We start from the raw sequence: 23,290 nt of genomic DNA, 5'->3' as shown, positions 1-23,290 counted from the left end.
TAATAGTTTTGAAAGACGAGAACGAGATAGATGAAGACACTTGTTGAATTCTTAATAAATGTAAAGTAAAGAAAAGTTTGTTTGCGTCTCATCCCCTTAAGCCTTTTCACAAAAATTCGTACAACTTTTTTTTTCGTATGTTTCGTATTTTCCATGTAAGTTGTAGAAAATTGTGACTATTTCCTTGCCGGGAACATTTGTAACATTCGAAGATAATCTAAAACTATCTTCATTTCTCGCAATTTTAAAGAAAATTTTCATTACGATTTCATGGCACGCCCAGAAATTTTCTTGTTCGTTTGAAAAAAGTTTTTTAAAAACCAGGCGTCTCCACTCAAAGGCCACAAATGCTCCACAAGTTGCCTCTTTTCATTTATTTTATTGCGAAAAAAAATTTTAAAAAATCGTGCTTGTCACTTTCAAACTGAGATGACATCACATCGTAATGATTTCTCCACACACTTGTCGATTTTCCTCCTTTTTACATTTTCTGCGACATTTCAGAAAATAAGAGGAAAAAAAATTAACATCTCCAACCATGTGAGTAGTTTTTTTTTGCTTGCATATGCATTTGATTCAGCAGCATTTCAGACGATGAGTGTCATTCATGACTTTTTTTTTGTTACTTTTTCCTCCATTTTTCTCTGTATATATATGCGACAAGCCGCCACGAGACACACGAGACGAACTGGAGTGAAATAAAAATAAATAATAAATAGGCACACACAGACAGAAAAAAATTGTGTACCGAGAGTGAAAGAAAAAAACTGTTGCAGGAAATTTGCGCCTGCCTTTGAGGCATTCGTTCATTCATTCAACAGTCTCGTGTTTTATTGACGTAACAAGCTTCTTATTTAAAATTCTTGTGTGTGTGTGTGTGAGTAGAAAAATGTGTTTAAGTATTCAACAAGCGGCTGAAATTTTTTTTTTCGTCGCTCACATGGGAACAAGTCTAGATACGCGATAATTGTCGTCGTCGTCGTCGGCATTGATGTTGCCTGTCTGTCTGAGAACGACGTCGTGGCAGGAGGGAAAGGGAAGGCATTAATAAATAATTTTCGAAATCAATCCAATCAAGCATCGCAAAACAAGCATTATCCTTTAAATTTTTCAACAGTCTTTCGAAAATCCAATTTCGTGTGGAATTACGCCGGTGCACCTTTTTGTGCATCATTTTGTGCAAACGAAAACTTTTAATTTTTAAAATTGTTGTTTTCTCGGAATTGTTCATTTTTTCGTGTTCTCTACTGCTGCTGCTGCTAAATTCAATGGGAAAAGTTTATTTGTAACAACATGCAAGTTATAGATAAATTTATTCGACACTGTTGCTGCTGCCAGTACTGCCAGTACTCTATAATTCATGAGGAGCGTTGCTCAAATGAAGAGCATCAATGAATTTTTAACAATCAAAGAGGAAAAAAAAAGTTTCTTTTAACATGATGATGTTCGTCTATCATATCAATTCTCGTGCATTTACTTATTTACACGAGACCCGTATACACGAGACAGAAGAAAAGTGCAATGAAGTGCATTTTATTCATCTCATCAAGCCTTTCAGTCTCATCAGGCAACGGCAAATAACAAGTTGGAAGTAATATAAAGATGATTATTTTTATCTCGTTTGTGTGATATTTTATTCCCTTTTTTTTCGTGCCTCGATGATGCTGGAGAAACCAGTATAAAAAGCACTACATTAGTTGAATTCATTTCAATTTATTTAAAGGCTTTCAAGTAGTAGACGAGCGATGTCGACGACTGACAGACAGATTTTTTGTACCAGCAAGAAAAAAAAATTATTATAAGCAGAGTGCATTATTGCGATCCGTTTTTTCTTTCTTGTTAAATTGAAGTTTTTTCTTCAGAAATTTTTCTTTCATTGCTTGTCTGCTTTATGAAATATCCACGATTATTATTTTTTTTTTCGTTCATTCATTTCGAACATTCAAAGGATGAATGAAATGGACATGCCGCCGAAAGATGCCGCCGCCGCATTTATTAAATTATGTAGATTAAGTTTAGTAACCACATTTTTTACAAGAATTTTCAACAAAAACGAACAAAAACCGCTACATGAAAAATTCTAACCTCAAAAAATTTTAAAATATTCGAATAAGATCGATTAGGGATGTAAAATATGAATATTTGCACATTTCTGTACTCCTCAAAATTTTCTAACCTCAAAAAAATTATGTAATATGTGAATGAGATCACAATTTTGTACTCCTCATGATTTTAAAGATCTTCTTTCAAAAGATCTCCCAAGATCTTATGTCAACAGATCTCTTAGATCAGAGATCAGATCTGGTGGGTAAGCAACTCATAACAAGCGCTCTGCACTTAGATTCAATAATCAGATCCATTAAGATCCATCCAAACAGATCTCTTAAGATTTTTTTTCAAAAGATCTCTCAAGATCTTATTTCAAAAGATCTTTCAAGATCTTATTTCAAAAGATCTTCAAAGATCTTTTTAAAAATTCTAACCTCAATAAAAATTGAGTATTCGAATAATATTGAGTAGAGATGTCAAAAATGAATATTTGCACAATTTTGTACGCCTCAACGATCTTAAAAAGCGCTCTTAACCTACAAAAGTCAAAACCGATGATGATACCAGAAACAGATAAGGACACCTATAATTCACCCACATTTTCCGACCACTTCACTTGAAAATCCATTAGTAACGCTCATATAAATTTTCCATTAACTACATTTTCACAGGAAAACCAGCATGAAATTTTGAGTGTCCTCTCTATCTCTCTCTCTCTCTCCACTACTTGATAATAACTGACTTTCTCAAGTACCGTAATTTCACACCTTTACCTTGTTCCTATTCTATCGCATTATTATTGTTGGCTATCCCGAGCACGCCAGACACACAATTTTCATCCGAGTCGAGTTGGTAAATAAAAAAAGAAGAAGAAGAAGAAAAGTTTTTTTTTTGAACAAGAAAATTGTAAAATAATAACACCATTATACCTTCATCTTCACCACATCAGGAGGAGACGTTATATTTTCCTTTTATTTGCTGCAATGACCGTACCTGCCATGCTACCATGTTTCCGTGTTTAAAGTTATTACTTCATGGAAAAGAAAAGGGATCCCCTTGATTTAGATAGAAAACGGTATTAAATGTCTCTCTTTTTCGGTCGTAGAAGTAGTTTTTTGTTATTATTATTGTTAAGCATTCATCCGAGCCATTGTGCAAGGTGAAAAAGTGGAAAGTTAAGAAATTGACACCGTAAGTACAACCCGAAAAAAGGGAAACAAACCCAAAAATGAACGTGGTGCTGCTTCGTCTTTTATGATTGTTTTGTGCTAGTAGTTTTTATTGTGTATTTATAAATAACAAGGATCGTTGCCTTATCACTGTTTGGAAAGTAATATTTTATGACTTTCTCTCTCACAACAAAAGTGAGGTAATAATTTTATGGTTTGTTTCATTCTTTGAATAAATAATAAAAAACAGTATCTTGGGGATTTGCAGTGATGTAGCGACAAAAATGGCGCCAAATTTAATTAAAATTTAAATAATTTAACGGTCGTTTTGAATTTTTACCACATTTCATAGAAAATTGTCCAGATTTGAATATACATTTTAAATTTGAGTTATTTCTGATGAAATGTAATTAAAATTCGTTTTTAATACTTTTTATAGTAAAATTTGTTCAAAAGGCGCCATTTTAATTATTTTTAAAAATTATTACCGCATTAATATATATTGCGGTTTTATACGAATTTTAACAAAATCTTTTCGTATAAAAAATATTTTTTTTCGACAAACGAGAAATTTTAATTTTTAATCAATTTGAAAAATTAAAATTAAATTTACCACTTTCCATAACCACATTTTCAAAAATGGCGCCATTTTGATTTTTAACGGATTTTTAAATTCTTACTGCAATTCATGGACAAAATATGTTTTTAGGTTAATAAAAAAAAATGTTTTAGCTTTTAATGCTTCATATTTAAAAAAATTTAATAAAAAATACAAATAAAACCAGTCTATACCACTTTTCATAACCGCATTTTCGAAAATGGCGCCAAAAACATTTTAACCGCATTTTGGAAAAAATAAAAGGCGCTTTTTAGAGAAATTTAATAAAAAATACAAACAAAACCAGTTCTTACCACTTTTTATAACCGCATTTTAAAAAAGGCGCCTTTTTTAAATCATTTGCCTTTCTTGATAAAAAAAATTGAAATGGAAAAAATACTTACCCAGATTTCCCGACATGCATCACACTGCATTTCCCAGAAATTGAAATTGTCATTCAATTATTTGTCTCTCTATCTATCCAGCATGTACAAGAGACCAATTCCATTAAAGTTTTCCGTCCATGCTGAAATATTTTATTAACAAACACACAAATTTTGGATCTTGATTTAAAAGTATAATATTGCCCTCTCGTCGTCGTCGTCGTTCTCGTTGCCGTTTACATGTTCCACACAGGAAAATGCACACCGAAAACGAGCCCATTCATATAATTTAATTAAAATTGGTCACATAAATCTTAGCAAAAGTGCACATGAATGTTGAATATAAACGAAATTTTATGTATATTAAAGTCTAAATGTGTGACATTTTCCCTTTTTTTCTGTGTTCGTACAACTTTATACAAGTTTTTCCTCCGTCGTCGTCGTACATGTGTGGCACATAAGATATTATTATTTTATTCTATTTTTGGTATCGCTTTGCTGCTGTTTAAAAAGCAATGTGACAGGGAGGAAGATCCGCCTTTGAAGGAAAGAAGGGAAAGGGTGTTCTTTTTAAAAAGTTTCTGCATTTCCCGTAGCCTGTATTTTGCATTCAATGCCAATTTTATTTTTCGACAGCCATTCAACAGACACTTAATGCATTTCATTTCGTTTTAATTCAACTTATTTTTTTTTTATTTTTTTTGCCTTAAGAGAAAAAATCCTTTTCAAAACCTTAAGTCTTTAGGAAAATTTCTAAAGGTCAAAAAACATTTTAAAAAATCCATTTGCCAAACAAACATGCACCAAAAATGTGGCGTATTTTCCATTCATGGCGACTTAATGGTACTCTTCATGTATGCAACAAGCAAGCAGCATGACTTCGGCATTGCTGTAAATTTTATGAATTTTTTGTTGTCCTCGTTCTTGAGAAAAAAAATAAACATAAATTGTTGCATTTTTTTCTCCTTAAATGGCAGCCTCGAGCAAATAACTGACAAAAAATGGAAATACTTCCGCATCATCTAGAAGAATTGAAAAATTCAAGGAAAATTTTTTTATGATGATCATCATTAGTCATTTTTTTTTTTTTTTTTGAAATTTAATATTTTTTTCATTGCAAAATTTTATCGATCAGCTTTTTTTTTCGCTCTATTTGTTGCTCCAATTCCATTCACAATCACGGATTATGTTCGTCCGTCGTTCGTATTGTGAAAATTTTTCTACACCAGGTGCTTTCCTTGTCTATCTAGTCGTTTCTGGCTGCCTATAAGTATTTTATTGCAGACACTTTTTTCAACGTTGCTGTTGAATAAATTATCCGTCACACATTTGCGCCCCTTTTTCCTCTGTCTCGGTGTGTGTGTGTGTGTTAAAAAGGCCAAAAAAGGTGTTTTTCTTGTCTTCCACGTAGTCGTCTCTTCTTCTCCGTTTTTTGCGTATGTTTGATGATATGATTCAGCATTAAAAGCAACTTATAGGGCCTTGCTTGTTGTTGTTGATGATGATAGAAGAACGTCTTAGCTTCTTGTATTTATTATACGCCCGTAATAGGCCAACTTTTTATTTTTTTCGTATTTTTTTTTTTTTTTTTTTGGCAAAACGCTGGCATTACGTAGTGAAATTGGATGAAAAATCGATTTTAATTTAAATATATACGAAAAATTTCTGTGTGAGTATTTTTTAAATGAAACGTACAATTTTCGAGGCATGGCAAGGCAAGGTGGAGTGGAGGTAGAAAGTTATGTTAAATTATACAAATCTAGGTGGTAAATGCCATGCTGCTATGATAAGATTATGATAAAAAAATTTTTTTTTTTCGTGGAATGAGGAAAGTGGAGACAAGGAGCAACAAGTATTTGTTTGAGTGTGAAATTTAATTTTTTTTGTGATGTCAAGGACCTTTTTTTTCGGTGTACGTAAGTACATGAAAAGTTACAACAATAAACAAAAATGAAGAGTATTCGTTAAAACGAAGAGCTTTATCGCATTTTAAAACAATTTTCCGGATTTTCCAAGGTTTTCCATGAAATTTAAGTTTTCGAATTACGATGATATTAATATGAATACTTCAAAATTTTGAAAATTTCTAAGATTTTCGATTTTTCTCGAATTTCCCGAAGATTTTCATGAATTTTCCGAGTTTTCCCAAATATTAATACAGATTTTCCATAGATTTTCATTTTTCATGTTGCTTAAAAACACTAAGATTAAGTTAAGGACTCATTTTTTTTTTTCGTTCTAAGAATTTTGTTCATTTTGTTCGAATTTTCCGACTTTTTCAAATGATTTTATACAATTTTTCCAAATTTTCTCACAAATTTCCACGAATTTTAATTTTTTATTTTTATATTCTTAACGAAAGCCCTAAAAATGTATGTTTTTCCAAAAATTTCCAGTTTTCCACAATTTTTCCGAGTTTTCCACAATTTTTCCGAGTTTTCCACGAATTTTCCAAGTTTTTCTCAAATTTTTTGTTGCATAAAAGACTTTTAAAAAAATTATAGATCTTATAATTTTCAGTTTTCACGATTTTCGTGAAAGATTTTCTTTAAATTTTCCAAGTTTTTCCAACCGTTTTCACAATTTTCCCGAATTTTCTACGAATTTTCCGAGTTTTTCATGAAACCTTTATTCCTAATATGATTTCTATCACAATTTCTATGTAAAAAAAATTTAACAATCTCTTTGAATTAAAATTAAATTCTTGAATTAGCAAATGGCAATTTTGAAGTCACAATAAGACAGACGGACAAAATTTAAATTTTTTTTTATAAATTTAAAAAAGCGATAAAAAACTTGCTTCAAGGACTAACGAGAGCTTAAAAGATGATTACTTGGCATTGTTCCGAAAATACAAAAAAAAAACATGACGTTCTAACTTGCTGACAGCACAGTGACGGTGAAAAGCATTAAAAACTTGTTTATTTCCATATTTTATGATTATTATTACACAATTGTAACAAAACATCGCATTTAAATAAATATTTTTTTACTGTGCGGAGCAAAAAAAAAAAAAAAAGTGCTCGTTGCACACACAAACATTGTCATAAATCATGCAAGTGCAAGTAACATGCGAAAAACAGAGAGAGGACTACGCTGGTCCGTCTTCTAACATTTAAATTTTAATATTTCTCCAGCAGCAGCACATAATAAAAAATGAAATGTGTAAAACGGCGTATAAAAACTATTTTACGTTATTAAATTAAAAAGTTTGTACAAAATTTGCAAAAATATTTCGGAGCAGAAAAAAAGAGGCAAGAGGCGAAATGGAACGAGTTGCGAAGAGCGAGAGAGAGACAACAACAATAACAATAACAAAACAATTTATATCATTAACTCTGGTACATTGCCAGAAAAATATGGATTTTCTCATTTCCTCCTTTTGCAGCTGCATGTCATGCTATGGATGGGGTACGATATGCAGAAAACGGCATGTCATGCCACATTTTTAGAGGCATGTCCGTTTTAGTTTTCGTTCCTTTTTATATTATTTAAAGTCATTTATTGCATTTTTTCCGACAACGACGTCGTCAACGTCCTTTTTACGTGCCGCGCTCATGAAAATTGGATGAAAAACAAATTTTTCAGAGATTTGTTGCTTCGCCAGTTGCTCCTCAAACGTGAGTGAGAGCTGCATTTCGATAAATTATCCCGCCTGGCAGGCTGGCAAGTTATATAGAGTAAAAAGTAAAGATAGGAGCGATGCGAGATTTAAAGCAAGCAGCTTTGTGTGCAACAACAAACACAAAATGAACGTCCGACAGAGACACACAGAGTGTATATTTTATCGTTTTTGATGTTATTTCAACTCTACTCAACTCATTGCGACTCGGTACAGTCTCACTTTTATGGTATTATTGTAGGGATAGTCTGTGCTACACTGGCGATAGATCTCTAGGTTTATGTCGCAATGCGCCATTTATTTATTATTATTATCATCATCATCGCATCATCATCTACTTATGTCGTGCCGTCGCTCGTCGTTGTCGGGAGTTGTGATTGTTGCATCGAAATTGAATTGGGAGAAAAATTGTGAAAAGGAACTTTGATTCATGGCAATCCATGGGGGACCATCTTTCCATCTTCAGACCACCTCCGTGTTGCATGCGAAGGAAAAAAAAGCAGGCGACTAGATTGAATAATTAATGCCGTCTCTCGATTGTTTTTCTATCGCGTTTTGGAAAAAAAAAATAAAAAAAAATTATTTTATGTCTGTCTGTTGGTTTGAAAAAAAAAATAAATGTCCAAAAAATAAAAAAAATAATTAATTAATTAAATATTCAATTAATTTAATTAATTATTTTTTTTTAATTTATAAAAATTATTTTAAACATTTACAAATTATTTTAATTTTTATAAAAAAATTGTTAATTAAAAATAATTAATTAAAAAATTTAATTATTTAAAAGTTTTTATATTTTTTTTTTTTTAAAAAAAAAAAAATATAATAAAAATTAAATTAAAAATAAAATTTAATTTAATTTTAGTTTAATTTTAATTTAATTTAATTAATTAAAAAATAATTATAATTTTATAAAATAAATAATTTTAATAAATTTATCAAAAAATTTTTCTAAAATAATTCAAATATTTTTTTTTGAAAATATTAAATAATCCAAAAAAATACTTTTTTTTTCTATTTTGAATTAATTTTTTAAAATTAAATTTGGATAAAAGGGACATTTTAAATTAAAGTTAATTTTTTGACTTGCTCTTTTGAATCCAAATTCTTTTACATATTTTTACAATTTTTCACACTTTAAAAAAAATATAAGTAATTATTTTAAAATTAAATTAAATTAAAAATTATATTAAAAGTAAATTAATTTTTAAATAAAAAATTTAAAAAATTAATACCTAATTGATTTATAAAAAAAATAAAAATTAAATGAAAAATCGCTTGAAAAAAAATTAGATTTATTCTAAAACTTAAAAAAAAAATTGAAACCAAAAATAAATTTTCAATGCAGAATCGATGAAAATTTTAATTTTAAAAATTTTTAAAAACTAAAAAAAATAAAAAAAAATAATTTAGTCAGAAAATTAAAAAAAAGCATATTGGGAAAATTAAAAATGAACCAAATATTTTTAAAATGTGCAAAAAAATTATTACAAAATTTAAAAAAATTAAAATAAATTTTAAAATGCGATAAACTTACTTTTGTCACGATAACTTTTTTTCTTCCTCCTTTTTCCATTCAGTCTCATTTATGCACGACGCTGGCCTTAAGGGATTTGCGTTGTGTGTGATTCTCTGGTATGTTTGTGTAATATTATGTAAATTTAAACAAAAAACAAAAAAAAAATACCGTCATCAACAGGTCTATGATATTGTAATTATTTACATTTAATTTTTTTCCTTTATCAGTGTCCCGGTGCGTGAGTGCTGTAACCAGAACCGAAACAAACCAGAACAACGACCAGACCGACGATGAACAAACAAGCAAACATTATCGTGCCTTTTTTGTCTGTATTTGGTGCTGTGCTGGTTCTTGCTGTGGTTGAGCAACACACACACTCGCACACGGACACATAAAAACATCATTTTCCACCTTTTTTTTCTACCACTGCACGACTCGTCGTCGTTGTTTGCATAATAATAATGATGATAATGTAACCGTGGCAGTGGCAGTTCATACATCATCATAACAATATTTACATTTTTACGACACAGAGCTCGTGCATTAGACAACTTCCAAACGAGATACACGCAAAAAATGCTTTTAAAACATAATTTGCATTAATTAATATTCCCAAGTATGTGTGCGAGAGACTTTGCCTTGCTTTTCTGCGGGGATGTGTGTGACATTTACGCACAAACATTATAATTATGTCGTTTTTGTTTCTCCGTCGTCGCTCGCTTTGGCAGACACAAAACGTACAAATATGAGCAACAATGAGGTCGTTCAGTCATTCACTCTGACAGACGACAACTCACTCCCCAGTTTTGCCAGAAAATTTTGCGAAAAATAAATGAAATCCCGAATTATCTTGATTTTCGGTGATGAATGTCGGTGCCATGCTGCTTTTTTCGACGGGGTGACGATAATGATAACGTACAAAAAAAAGGGAAAATTTTTAATGATTCCATTCATTTTTCCTTTTGTTTTTAGTCTCTGTGCGAAAAAAATGACAAAGTGAGGTTAAATTTGATGATTGAGCAATTAATGAGCTCTTCTCGCCTTTAGGGCATCAACAAAAAACCAAAGTCGATGCCCAGTCAAAAAATTGCCAGTCATGCCAAAAAACTTAAATTTTAACAAAAAAAAATTCTTCGTCATCATCGACTTGAAAAATTTTATCAAAAAATTTCCTATTAAGTTCTCATTAAGTATTAAAATTTTGCACATAAATAATTTATCCGCGTGGGATCTCGTAAACATGTTGCTTCTCCGCGTTTTTAACTAACTCCGTGAGTGCTCTGCTCATCACTTATCGTCATCATTTGTCTTCTTCCGCCACACATAAAATTACCCCGAAAGCAGCAGACGACATTAGCATAACTAACTAACGCAAAGCGAACGAGCGTCATTAGCGCATTATTAACGTCACATCAAAGCTAAACAAGGACGAATTCGAATGTCGCATAAATTTGTGCGGTTAATTAGCTTTTCAAAAAATCATTATGAAAATATTTTTTTTCCGTATTTTATTTTATTTTATTACAACACACCGAAATCGCACCCTTTTGTCGCTTCTTGCAAGGAAGAAGGAAAAAAAGCGCGGCGCTCGAGTGTTTTTTAAGTAATAAAATGCGGCAACCAATTTTATCCCTTGATATTATATATTTTATTATAACACATTTATTATAAACGAAAAAAAAGGGAAAATTTTTTCCGTGTACGTCAATCGTACACATGGCTTGCTTAATTTGTTTGATAAAAGATAACGAGAAAATGGCACAAAAAAGGCACAAATGAAAACTCGATATTTTTTGGTCGCACTTTCGTGTCGTAAATGCAGTGGTGGATTTACTATTTTGGTTCCTTTTAATTTTTTAATATGCCCTGAATTTAAAAACAAAATGTGACCACGTGGTTTTTTTAGTAACGGTAATTTTTTAAACCATGAGGCTTATTTAATTTTTAAACCACGTGGTTTCATTATTCGTGTGATGTTTACAGTTTAAAAAATTATTAAATAAACCACGTGGTTTAAACCATTAACTTAAACAAATTAAATTCTGAAATAATTTAATTAAAATAACCACGTGGTTGAATATTTTTAAAAATCACATGATTTATTTAATTGTCTAAAGCTTATGGCTTTCAATATTCAAATTAAATAAATCATGTGACTTTTAAAAATTTTCAACCACGTGGTTATTTTAATTAAATTATTTCAGATTTGTTTAAGTTAATTGTTTAACCACGTGGTTTCAATGATTGTTTTACCTCATATATTTTTAAATTATTTAATGGAATAAACCACGTGGTTAAATATTTTAAAAATTACGTGCTTTAAAAAATTTTTTAAATCACGTGGTTTTATAAATAAAATAAATCACGTGATTTTAAAAATTTTTGAACCACGTGGTTTTTTTAACTTTAAAAGCCATGAAATTAAATAATCAATGAAACCACGTGGCTTTGAAAATAATTAAATCACGCGATTTAATTAAATTTATAACCACGTGACCTGAATATTACCACATTTTTTCTTTGAAATGCGGTAAAAATCGTTAAAATTTATTGCTTGGTTTGAATTAATTGGAATAGATTTTAAATTCGTTTGGAAGAATTTCCTTTAACTCCCAAAATTTCATCCTGAAAAGTCCTTTAAAAGACCCGCCACTGCCCTATCGTGTGTAATATTTATTATAACATTACAACAACAACTGAGAATGAAAGGACGAGAAGCAACAAGAACAACATAAACTTTTTTTTTCGACCAAAAATATTTGTGTGTTCTCAACAACGCAGCAAACAAACATAAAGTATGTTGTGGGATGCTAACTCCGCATGTTCCAGGGCCGCAGACACGGCAAATTAATTCAAGAGCGCTTTAATGAGCGACGAAACTTTCGTCTCTCCTCCTCTATTTTATACAAATTTTCTCGTGTCCTAAATTTTATCTGTGTGTTGCCTACTTTCCGTCTAGTAGAAGAAAAACAAGCAACATAAATAGCATTGACTGACACAATATAAATGAAGCAAGAAAAAAGTTTTTTTCTAAGGGATGTTCAACTAGCACGTTCCCCCGGCAAATTTGATGAATTCTGCGTCAATGGTGATTGAATTGCATTTGTAGCTGCTTCCTTAAACGTCGTTTCTTCTTCTTGTTCGTTTACGTTTTATGACACAGCAGACGTGCGACGTGGAACGGGAACGAGCAAAATCTAAAATTAATAGCAACTGGTAGGAAGATGATTGCCGTTTTCTATGGGACGTCGTGCACGCTACGAGCTCGGCAACAGGCTCGTTTTCCTACTTTTCGTACCGAAGATATTTTTGGGTTTCTTTGTCTCTTCTTACGCCACACCACTACCACATGTGACTGAGGAGGGGGGCGAGAAATAAAGGCAAATGTGTAAATGATGACAATGAATGTAGAAGCACAAACACGTAAAACACCAGATTTTAGAAAATTTATCTTTCTGTGTTCAATTTTTTGTTTTGTTCATTTGGGGCACACATGTCTCTATGCGTCTCTCTCTCGTTAAGTTAGCAGAGAGGAAGAAATAGAAGTTTTTTTTTGTGTGTTTGATGATAAACGCCTGTTTCTGATTATTTTGGGATTACGTTCGTTCCTTCGTTCATTTTGTCAGATGATTTAGCACGCAATTCAAGTCATTTGATGAGATTTTTAATGAATTTTCGTTTTTGTGAAGTTTTTGGTTTTTCTACTCTGATGTTGGTTTGAAAACTTCGAAAAATTGTGATAAATTTTCATTTTGAAATGCAATCACGCCAATTCTGCTCCTCGAATTTCTTTGGAGTTTTTTATATTTTGTCAGAATTAGCTTAAAGAAGGTTTTTGAGCAAAAAAAAATTAAAATAAATTTGCTTTTATATTTACAATTTTTTAATAAGCCACTAAGCCATTTAAAAAATTTTCTTAATTCTCAATTTTTTTATAATTATTTATTATTTATAATAAAAAAAATTGAAAATTAAGAAAAAAATTTAAATAGCTTACATTTCTTATTAAAAAATTGTATAAATAACGGCAAAAATTTTTAAACTGTTTTTGAAAGTCAAATTGATTGCATAGTTTTGTGAGTGGCAAATTCGACGGATACGTGGAACGAAGTCTACGGGTAACGCTATTAAATTTCAAATAAAAGTTAAAAGAATTTTTCAAACATATTTTATAATTTTAAACAAAATGTGAGACTTTTAAAGCATGAAAACACTAAAAAATTGTCAAAATCTGTCGTTTTTCATCAAATTAAGAATTTTCCCTCAAAAAAATTTCTAATAGACTTTTATAAGGATTTTTTAACTAATCATACAATTTTTTTTTTATCTCATTTCAGGTTACGGTCACGACATTTCGCCAATGCATTTCACAGCTTACCTGCCAAGACTCAACGGTTCCGAGCACCCGGATGTGACGTCACTCCTGGCGTCCTCCAATTCCAGCAACAGTTCGAGCAGCAGCAGCAGCAGTAGTAGCAACAGTCCCACATCCGCAGTACCCCATTACCTTGCATTCCACTCGCCGACGGGCGAAAGTAGTAATGCCGCCAACAAAAAGAGTCTCGCAATGTGCTTTACCAGTACGGGAGCTGCTTTGTCACTGCCGCCCAAAAAGAAGGACATTTATCGCCCGTACTCCCTCGATGACAGGCCATCGCACCACACCTCTCGTACCTACGAAATGCGAATACCGGCGGAAGAGGATTTGCATGCAGCGCACGCCATCTTGGATCTGAGTGCATCAACGGCATTTCTGCCGCCACCTCCAACGCCATCTAGCGGCAAAAGCAGTAGTTCGAATGTCACGACAATTTTAGTGTCGTCGCCGGCCCATTCATCGTCGTCGTCGTCAGACTCGATGCACTTGCAGCATCTGGTCCAGAACGAAAACAAAAATAACACAAATATAATTAAAAGTAGCGAAGCATCCTCTGCCTCCAGTAGTAGCAATGGCGGCAGCAATAGTAACGATGCAAATCGCGGTGATTCTCTCGAAAATTCGGGCAGCACCAAAACAGTCGCGTACACTTATGAAGCATTTTTCGTCAGTGACGGTAGGTCCAAACGGAAAAACCCGGCAGAGGTATTGCAGCAACCCGAAAGCAAAACCAAATATACCTGTTCCGAGTGCGGCAAGCAATATGCCACGTCGAGTAATTTGTCGCGGCACAAGCAAACGCACCGGAGTCTCGATTCACAATCCGCCAAAAAGTGCAACGTTTGCAACAAAGCCTACGTTTCGATGCCAGCGCTCGCCATGCACATCCTTACGCACAAGCTATCGCACAGTTGTGATGTCTGTGGCAAACTCTTTTCGCGTCCATGGCTCCTTCAAGGTCATTTAAGATCCCACACTGGCGAAAAACCCTATGGATGCGCGCATTGCGGCAAAGCATTCGCCGATCGCAGCAATTTGCGAGCTCATATGCAAACGCACTCTATCGACAAAAATTTCGAATGCCAGCGCTGCCACAAAACGTTCGCTCTGAAATCCTACTTGAACAAACATCTCGAGTCGGCGTGTTTCAAGGACGAAGGCAGCACTGGCATGAATATCCATGCCCTCGATACCTGCGAAAACAACAACACGCTCGTGAAAAACCAAAATGGCGGCGGCATTACGATCCCCATTCCGATTGTCGGAACACCAGGCAGATACTAACCGGGCGTCTCCACTTTTTAATCAATATATACGAGAAAAAAAACAGCTTTAAATTTTTACGTGAACAAAAAACCACACACATCGACAGTAGCGACAGGCAGCCTTAACAACGAACGTCGTCAACGAACACATTTTTTTCGGGTGGTATGAAATTTTAAGTAAGTGACCTAAAAAATTATTAATTATTGATATATAATTAATACGATATTTTTGTCACACTCGTAAAAGACCATTAATCATCCAATTTTTGTTTAATTATTATTGAAAAAAACATAAATGACAAAAAAACGAACATTCATGCCTTTGGAAATAATTTTTAAAAAAAATAATTTATGAGTCAATTTTTAAAGCAAGTCAATTTTTCGTAAAGCAAAAAAATCAAAGAAACGTCCATTAAAAAAATTTTCAAGAAATTATTTAAAAAAAAATTCTTGAAGATTTTTTTCATAAAAAAAAATTAGAATAAGTAAATTTTGAATGTTAACGAAAAAAAAATAATTAGAAAAAAGACTTAATTTAATAATAATAATTTATTATTTTTTTAATTAATTAAATTATGTGAAAATGTGTGAATGAAACATTACCAAAGTATTAAGACCACTAAACTAATACTAGGCTTGAAAACCCCAGAATTGATATTCTCTAGAAATCTAAGTAAGAAGAAAAGAAATCTGTACATTGAAGAAAAAAATTTCATCACGATTGATACTAGTCTCATGTCCTACTAATCTATAGTCTCTAAGCTAAACTAACAAAAAAAAAACTTTGAAATTTTTCAAAGTCTGTAAATTTATTAAAACTGAAAATCTAGTCAAAAAAATTACTTTTAAGATCTATTGTTAGGTGTTGTACTTGTAGCGCCCCCTACTCTCTAAACGTACTTTTAAACTAAAAAAAAATTAAAAAAAACTTAGGGATAGACAACTTTTTCATTTCAATGTCTAAAATTATTTCTAAACTTTTTTGTGAATTTTTTTTTTTTTCTTGAATTTTTGTTGAAGAAGCGTAGACAGGAAGCACTTACTTGCATCTTTCCGCTCCTCTTTCTAGCAACAAATGTTCAAGAAAAGGGAAAATTTTCACGAACACAACAAAAACCATTTTAAGTAGTGGTTAAATTTACTTTCAAAAAGCAATTATCTTAAAAGCAATTTGTTCAATGCAACGAACTTAAAGCAACGTTTCCAAAACAACGAAATAGTTAATAAGACAAAACAATTTTTTTTTCGGTGTAGACATCTAAATAATAAAAACATGCAAAAAACGACAAAAGTCAGTGATATTCTAGTCATAATAAATTTAAAAAAATTAGGAAATAAGGAATTTTTCGAAATTTGATTTTTTTTTTTTCGAAATTCGATTTCGAAAAAAAATTTCGAATATTCGATTTCGAAAAAAAAATTTCGAAATTTCGATTTTTGAAAATAAATTTTCGAATATTCGATTTCAAAAACAAACTTTTTGAATATTCGAGTTCGAAAAAAAATTTCGAATTTTCGATTTCGAAAAAAAATTTTGGAATTTTTTTTTCGAATTTTCGATATCGAAAAAATTTTTTAAAGAAATATTCTAGTCAATTAAATTAAGAAAAAAATAAAACCCTAAATTCCGAGCCCGTAGTGTTAAAAAAAATTTACATCGAGTTCATTTCAGAAATGACACATTTCGTGAGCCTTTATTTGGGAATATTTTTTTAAAGCAAAAAAAAAAGTGATCATGACAATATTTGAGTATGCTCTCACTCAAGGGCACTCATTGTAATTTCCCTTGTAACAATTTTTTTTCGTTCTCATGTATTTCTTTTCTTTACCTTGTGTCATTCGACGAAGACGACACAGAGAAAAAATGTTAGATAAACATTCTCGGCTCTACTCTCATTCTTCGGAATCGTTTTAAAATTGCTCTTCTCTTCACAATCCTTCTTCTTTTTTTTCAACATTTATCATCAGTCGATTATATTGATCTTTGACGACGACGGGAACGACGAAGACGACGACTCTGCTGACACGATGATTAAACTCAATTTCTCCATTTGACTCTCGTTTTTCTCGTTCAAGTACGTTTACATTGCCCCAGATTTCGCTTTGCTTTGTAAATCACAGTGATTTACTTTTTTTCTTCGTTTATTTATTTGAAAATAAAAAAAAAGTAAAAGACGAAGAAAATGTTTTAAAATGAAAAATCTTCTGTGCCGAGAGTGTATCGAGATCCAATAAAAATGGGGAATCATCAATAGGATAAAATAAAATTGAATTCTTTTCGTCTCTCTATTTGCCAGAAAAAGTGATAGATAACTGAAAGTTTTGTATTTCGACTCTCTCGCATCATGTGTGTGCGAGTGTGGATTTGAGACGAAGACAAAACGACGAAGAAAATCAATTCCAATTTTCTTGTTTTTAAAAGACAAATTCTTGTGTTTGTCTCTGCCATGCCATGAGTGTCTACCAGGGTCAGAAATTGCTTTTACTAGAGAAAAAATTAAAAATAAAAATTAAATATTTTTTTTTCAATTAATTTATTAATTCGAATTAAAAATTTATTTTTAAAAAATAATTAAAAATAAATTAAAATTAAATTAAATTAAAATATTAAAAAAAAATATTTTAAATAAAAAAATCTTAAAACTAAAATTTTTTAAAAAATAACATTTATTCAGAAAAAAATATTTCTTCAGATAATCTTAATTTTATTTTTTTTAAATTAAGAAAAAATTGTCAAAAGTTAATAAAAAATCAAATAAAAAATTTTTAAAAATAATAATATTTTTTAAAAAAATATTAAATTAATTATTTAATTAATAAAATATATTTTTTATTAAATAAATTAGTTAATTAAATAAAATAAATTTTTAACTGAATTTTAAAAAATATTATGAAAAAGCTAAAAAAAAAAGTTCAAAAAGCTAAAATTAAATTTATTTTAAAATTAAATTTGAATTAATTTTTTTAGAATTTTTTATTCAAATTCAAGATAAAATCTCATAAATCAATAAAAATATAAGAAAAAGTAAAAGCCAAAAGAACTTACCATCCTGGTTCACTCATGCATGCAAAAAATGAGAAGTTATTGCTTATTTTCCTCGTTTCGTCTGTTTCTTATCAAAACACTGTGGACGCCTGGTACATTCAACACGAAAAATCGATCGATCGACCAGTTGCTTCTTCTCCGTATATCCGACTCGTTTAGTCATCCATCTATAAATAAACAAAAATTGACGCAAATAAATGCTCTTGACTCCGATTCCGACACATTCAACAGTTTTTCTCTCGTTTTTATTTTTTTCAATATCATCATAAAATAAAATTTGTACGCACAGAGACTCGAACGATGATGATGCCATAAAAAAAAGACTGGCCTGTAAAACCAATTTTATGTCACAACAAGATGTTCGTGAAGCGACACATGCAAAAAAACTGGGGGAACGGATAATAAGTGTTTAAATCCTCATATGATTGAGACGAAAATGAATCAATCGATGTCCTCGGCTTTTGTGCGCGCTGTAATAATTGAGATAGATTCCCCCCATATGCAGGGAAATTCTGAAAAGCCATAAAAAGCGTATTAAGCCCAAAAATAGAATGTTTTTCGGTGAAATTGATGTCTTGTCTTTTTTTTGTTGTGTGAAAGATGTAAGGAATTTGTCAATCCTTTAAAATGACATATTGTCAAGTTTTAACCGCCCGAAGAAGAGGCAAGAGAGACGAAACCGTAAAAACCATCACACACACAGAAACACACAAGAATTGCGGTATTTTTATTATATCTTTATCTCCATTTTTTTCGTACAACGACGACGAGACTTGCTGCAACATTTATCAGCAAACGAATTGAAATGCTTCGTACTGTTGCTTCGCATTTTTCGACTAAAAATGTATTTTGTTACATCGTCATCGTCAGATAGTCCCACAAATCCGTGGTATTTTTCAGGCTTTGGCTGCTACGTGCGTTACTATGTGCTACAAAACATGAAAGGGATGCACAAAAGAAAGAAACGAAAAAAAAAACGAGAGGATGATACAAAATATAATAATAATCAGAGAGAGGAAAAAATCTGAAAATAAAAGGCTTTTATGTAGGACTTACCAACATATGGCGCCATTCATTTACGGCGTCGGATAAAAAAGGACATTTTTTGACCCCCCCCCCCCCTATAATCGGAAACCGTCGGAATTTAAAGACCCCCCCTAATTTACGACGTACTTTTTAGTAAAATACCCCCCCCCCCCCTTTTCAAGAAAAATTGTTAAAAATTAGCTCAAATTTAAATAGAAATTTGTGAAAAATTGTACATGTTTACTCAGTAAGTTAAAAAACAGATCAAAAAAGTTTGAAACGCTTAAATATTACTGACAAATTAAACCCCCCTCCCCCTACGTCGAAATCCATCGGAAATTCATGGACCCCCACCCCCCCTCAAACTTCCGACGCCGTAAATGGATGGCGCCATATACATCGCATGTAAATAGACCGAACGTGAAACTAAATCCCATTTAACATATAAACAAGATGACAACACAATATAATCGGCTGACTCCACTTTCCACATAGATTTTCTTCCTTCAAAAGAAAAAAAATAATATACAATATAGATTCACTATTTTATTTTTTAATAAACATAAAATACTTTGCGTGTACCGTTGTTATCCAGGATTTTGCCATCCACAATCGATAAATTCATCAGAACGTCTGCTGAGAACTTTTTTTGTTGTTGTGTGAGAAAATTTTTTGTAAATTTCGTGTTTTTTGCTGCTTTTGGTTCAATTTTTTTTCAAGATTAATTTTTTTTTTAAATAAATATTAAAAAAATAAAAATCGTCGTTCGACGTTCGAAGGGTGTTGGGATAAAATTGTGCAATAACTTAAATATAATGTTAAATAAAAATAAAAAAAATTGTTAGTGTTCCATTTTCATGAATTTTCATGACTTTCTGATGAATTTTGATTTGGCGCGCGATTCTTGGTAACGAAAATAACTTTGTATTGAAGAAAAATGAAGAAAAAGAGTAATGAAGAGTAAAATTCTAGTCAATAATGTAAAAGATATATGTTTAATAATATATACCAAAGAAATTTAAATAACATTATTATTAGGGTTTAACATAAATTTATAATAATAATAATATAGATTATTTATAAAAAGAAAAAAAAATGTAAATATAGAGCAAAGCTTTCTGCATGATCTCATCATAAATCGTACTATAAACGATTTTTTTTGTACATATTAGATATAATTTAATTTTATTTATTTTTTTAGGTTAATCATATATATTATATAACATATATATTATATATGTTAATAATATTATTATTAACATTAATATATATGTTTTATATATGATGCTCCCCTTTCTGCAAAACGTACTTAAATCTATTTTTAAGTCTTTTATGCGATTAGACGCGAGGATTCAAGTCTATACTCCATGAATATCTTTCATCTTTTTACATCATTATGTATATTATATTGATAATTGGATGAAAATGTTGCATGGATCGTATTTATTTAACTTATTTAATTTTATTTATTTTATTAATTAATTTTGTCTATCAATATGTATATTGTATATAATTGATAAATGACAAACTCATACAGCGTAGAAACACCAAAGAATAATTTTTAACTCTTATTTTATTTATTAATAATAATTAATATTAATAATAAATGTTGAGTAAAAAAATTAATGTTTAAATTATTATTATATATTATTACTTTTAAGGGTTTTCGTTAGAGAAAAAAAATATAAAGTGTAATTTTGTGTGTTTTTTATGTACCAGCAAAATACTCACACTTAATTTCGGTGATAATAATAAAATAAAAATAATATTTAATCGATTATTATTATTATTACGCGACAACATCTGTACATATAGACCGCCATGGGCAAGTGTCAGTCATTAAAAGGCAAAAAAAAAATAATAATAAAATAAAGAAAGACAAGAAAAGTGGTATAGCGAAACAAACCAAAGACAACCCACGTCCCACAAATATATTTTATTATTATTATTATTACTAAACACTAACTATTAATATTTAGTTAACCTTCTTAAATATCAACCCCCATATATTGCGTACTTAATATATATTTATAAATGTGTATAAACGTTATTATTATCATTATAATTCTTATTATTATTACTATTACTACTTTTTCTCTCTCTCTATCCGTCTAAATGTATGTACAACTCCTCCTTCATGCGTAGCAAAACTCAAAAAAAAAAGGTATTTTTATTTAATTTTAGGTGTAAAAAAATGTTAGATATTAATATACATACTTTTAACATACATAGCGTGTAGGCAACGATTATCATGACAATTATTTTTTTGGTATGAACTCTGGTTATTAATGTTAATGTTAAAATTCTTTCGTGTATAACATTGGAAACTACTCAAGTCATGCAATAATAATAAAAGAAAAAAAATTAAAAGCAATTTACGAGAGTGACCTGCGTTACATACTACGATGATGATGATGATGATGTTCAATGTTCATATATATTTATAAAAAAAAAATAATAATATTAATATATATAAATGTATAATATTTATTTATTTATAAATGTAATATTTTATATAAAATTTTAACCAAAGATTAATTTTTAAGTTATTTTTTAATTATTTATTTGTAAATATTATTAATTATTAAACTTATGCTTGTAACTTAACTTTTTAAGCCTAATATTTATTATTAATTTATTTATTTATATTTAACAAATACACAAACATAACAATTATTATTATATTTAATGATGAAACAAAAAAAACACGAAAATATATTTAATTAGATCATTTGAATTATTAAAACAGAAAAAAATGTTGTTTTCCTTAATTTTGTTATTTTTTCGACCATTTGAGACAATTATTTTCCAATTGATGAATTACCTCCTTAATTTTTTTGTTTTTCTTCTTCTTAAAATATTTGTTATTTGCTGTCTTTCTATGCTATGTTTACAAAAAAAAATTGGTTCGCATGAATTTTGTTTGCTTTTAGGTAGGTACACTTTTATACATTTGCACCTCAGACACAGAAAAATAAATGATAATAATTATTTTCATTATTATTATTGGTACTAAAAGAACAAAAAAGGGAAAAAAGAGGATTATGAAAGAAAAAAAGAGTGGCAGAGCGTGCACAAGTGCCAAATATTGGAAAAAAAGTGAACATAAAAGAAGAAATCAATCGAAAAGTCTGGCAAAAAGTATAAGAAGCGAACGTTAATTAATTGAATTGAATATGAATCGGTGGAAAGAGATATCGGCACGTATATGTTCACTTAATTATCTTGAGAGAAAGAGATAATAATGAGACGTGTGTGTAGATAAGGTTGTCCTTCTTTACTCGAGAGACCATTTTGTGGATGTCCCGACAACAACAGGTCTCATCTAATTAAATCAAGAGAATTTTGAAAAGGGAGCAATTTTCGTCGTGAAACGAAATTGGCGTGCAAAGAGGTCATATTCGTTCCTTTTTAAATACAAAAAAAAATAAAGCAGGAAATATCTACTTTTTGACTTCTTTCGTAAAATTTCGTAGTAAAAAAAGGAACCCACACTAAGAGAAAAAAAGCGAGTGCGTGCAAAACCATAATTAAAAGGTTAAGATAAGATAATGTCTGACGTTTTTCTGTGTTGTTATGATGTAACACAAGCACGTGTGTGTATGGATCTAACAAATTGTTGCCTTTATAGTGAGTATAATCCACTTACGGCTTGCTGTTTGCTATTAAAAAGATAATTTTACAGTTAAAGACGTACATCAACGCACACAAAGAGCACAAAAATGTGGAGAAAGAGAGCTAAGGTTAATTTGAAATATTATAATCTTATTCCGCGTTTGCCTTGTTTTAATGAAAGGAGAGCGAATCTGATGGCAGAGAGCCATTTGGCACAAATAATTTTAATTTTTTTCTAAGGAAGTCTTGGAGGGAAAATGGAATTGAGCGCATTTTGTAATGTAAAAATTTTTAATAAAAAAAATATTTAATTTTTCGAAATAATAAAAATTTTAATTTTTCGAAAAATTTAAAAAATCATTTTTGAATAAATAAAAAAAAAATTGTGAATTCATTACAAGCAATTTTAAAAAAGTGACGGAAAAAACAAGATAAAAAATTATTAATTATTGTTTTTTTTTAATTTCGAAAAATGATTAAGAAAAATTTCTTTGATTAACAAAAACTTCAAAAATTAAAAAATGGAATTTTCTATAAATTTTTAAAGAATTAAAAAAATTAAGAAAAGAAATCACGAACTTTGACAATTATTAAAATATTTATTAAAAATTTTAATCTTT

General features: G+C 30.2%; 1 protein-coding gene across 1 annotated transcript in view; it reads left to right on the top strand.

Annotated features, from left to right (window-relative positions):
• The window catches only part of LOC134831414 (protein snail), a 31,226-nt gene extending 16,000 nt beyond the window's left edge, over positions 1-15,226 (top strand). Inside the window, exon 2 of the mRNA XM_063845140.1 lies at positions 13,678-15,226. Within this exon, the coding sequence (XP_063701210.1) occupies positions 13,678-15,002 (1,325 nt within the window). The 3' untranslated portion in view covers positions 15,003-15,226. The remainder of the gene's footprint in view (positions 1-13,677) is intronic.
• Positions 15,227-23,290: the final 8,064 nt, after the last annotated feature.

Source organism: Culicoides brevitarsis, chromosome 2 (genome assembly GCF_036172545.1).
Source record: "Culicoides brevitarsis isolate CSIRO-B50_1 chromosome 2, AGI_CSIRO_Cbre_v1, whole genome shotgun sequence".
In the NCBI taxonomy this organism is placed as follows: domain Eukaryota; kingdom Metazoa; phylum Arthropoda; class Insecta; order Diptera; family Ceratopogonidae; genus Culicoides; species Culicoides brevitarsis.
The sequence above is the reverse complement of the archived record's forward strand: the minus strand, read 5'-3'. Positions and strand labels throughout refer to the sequence as shown.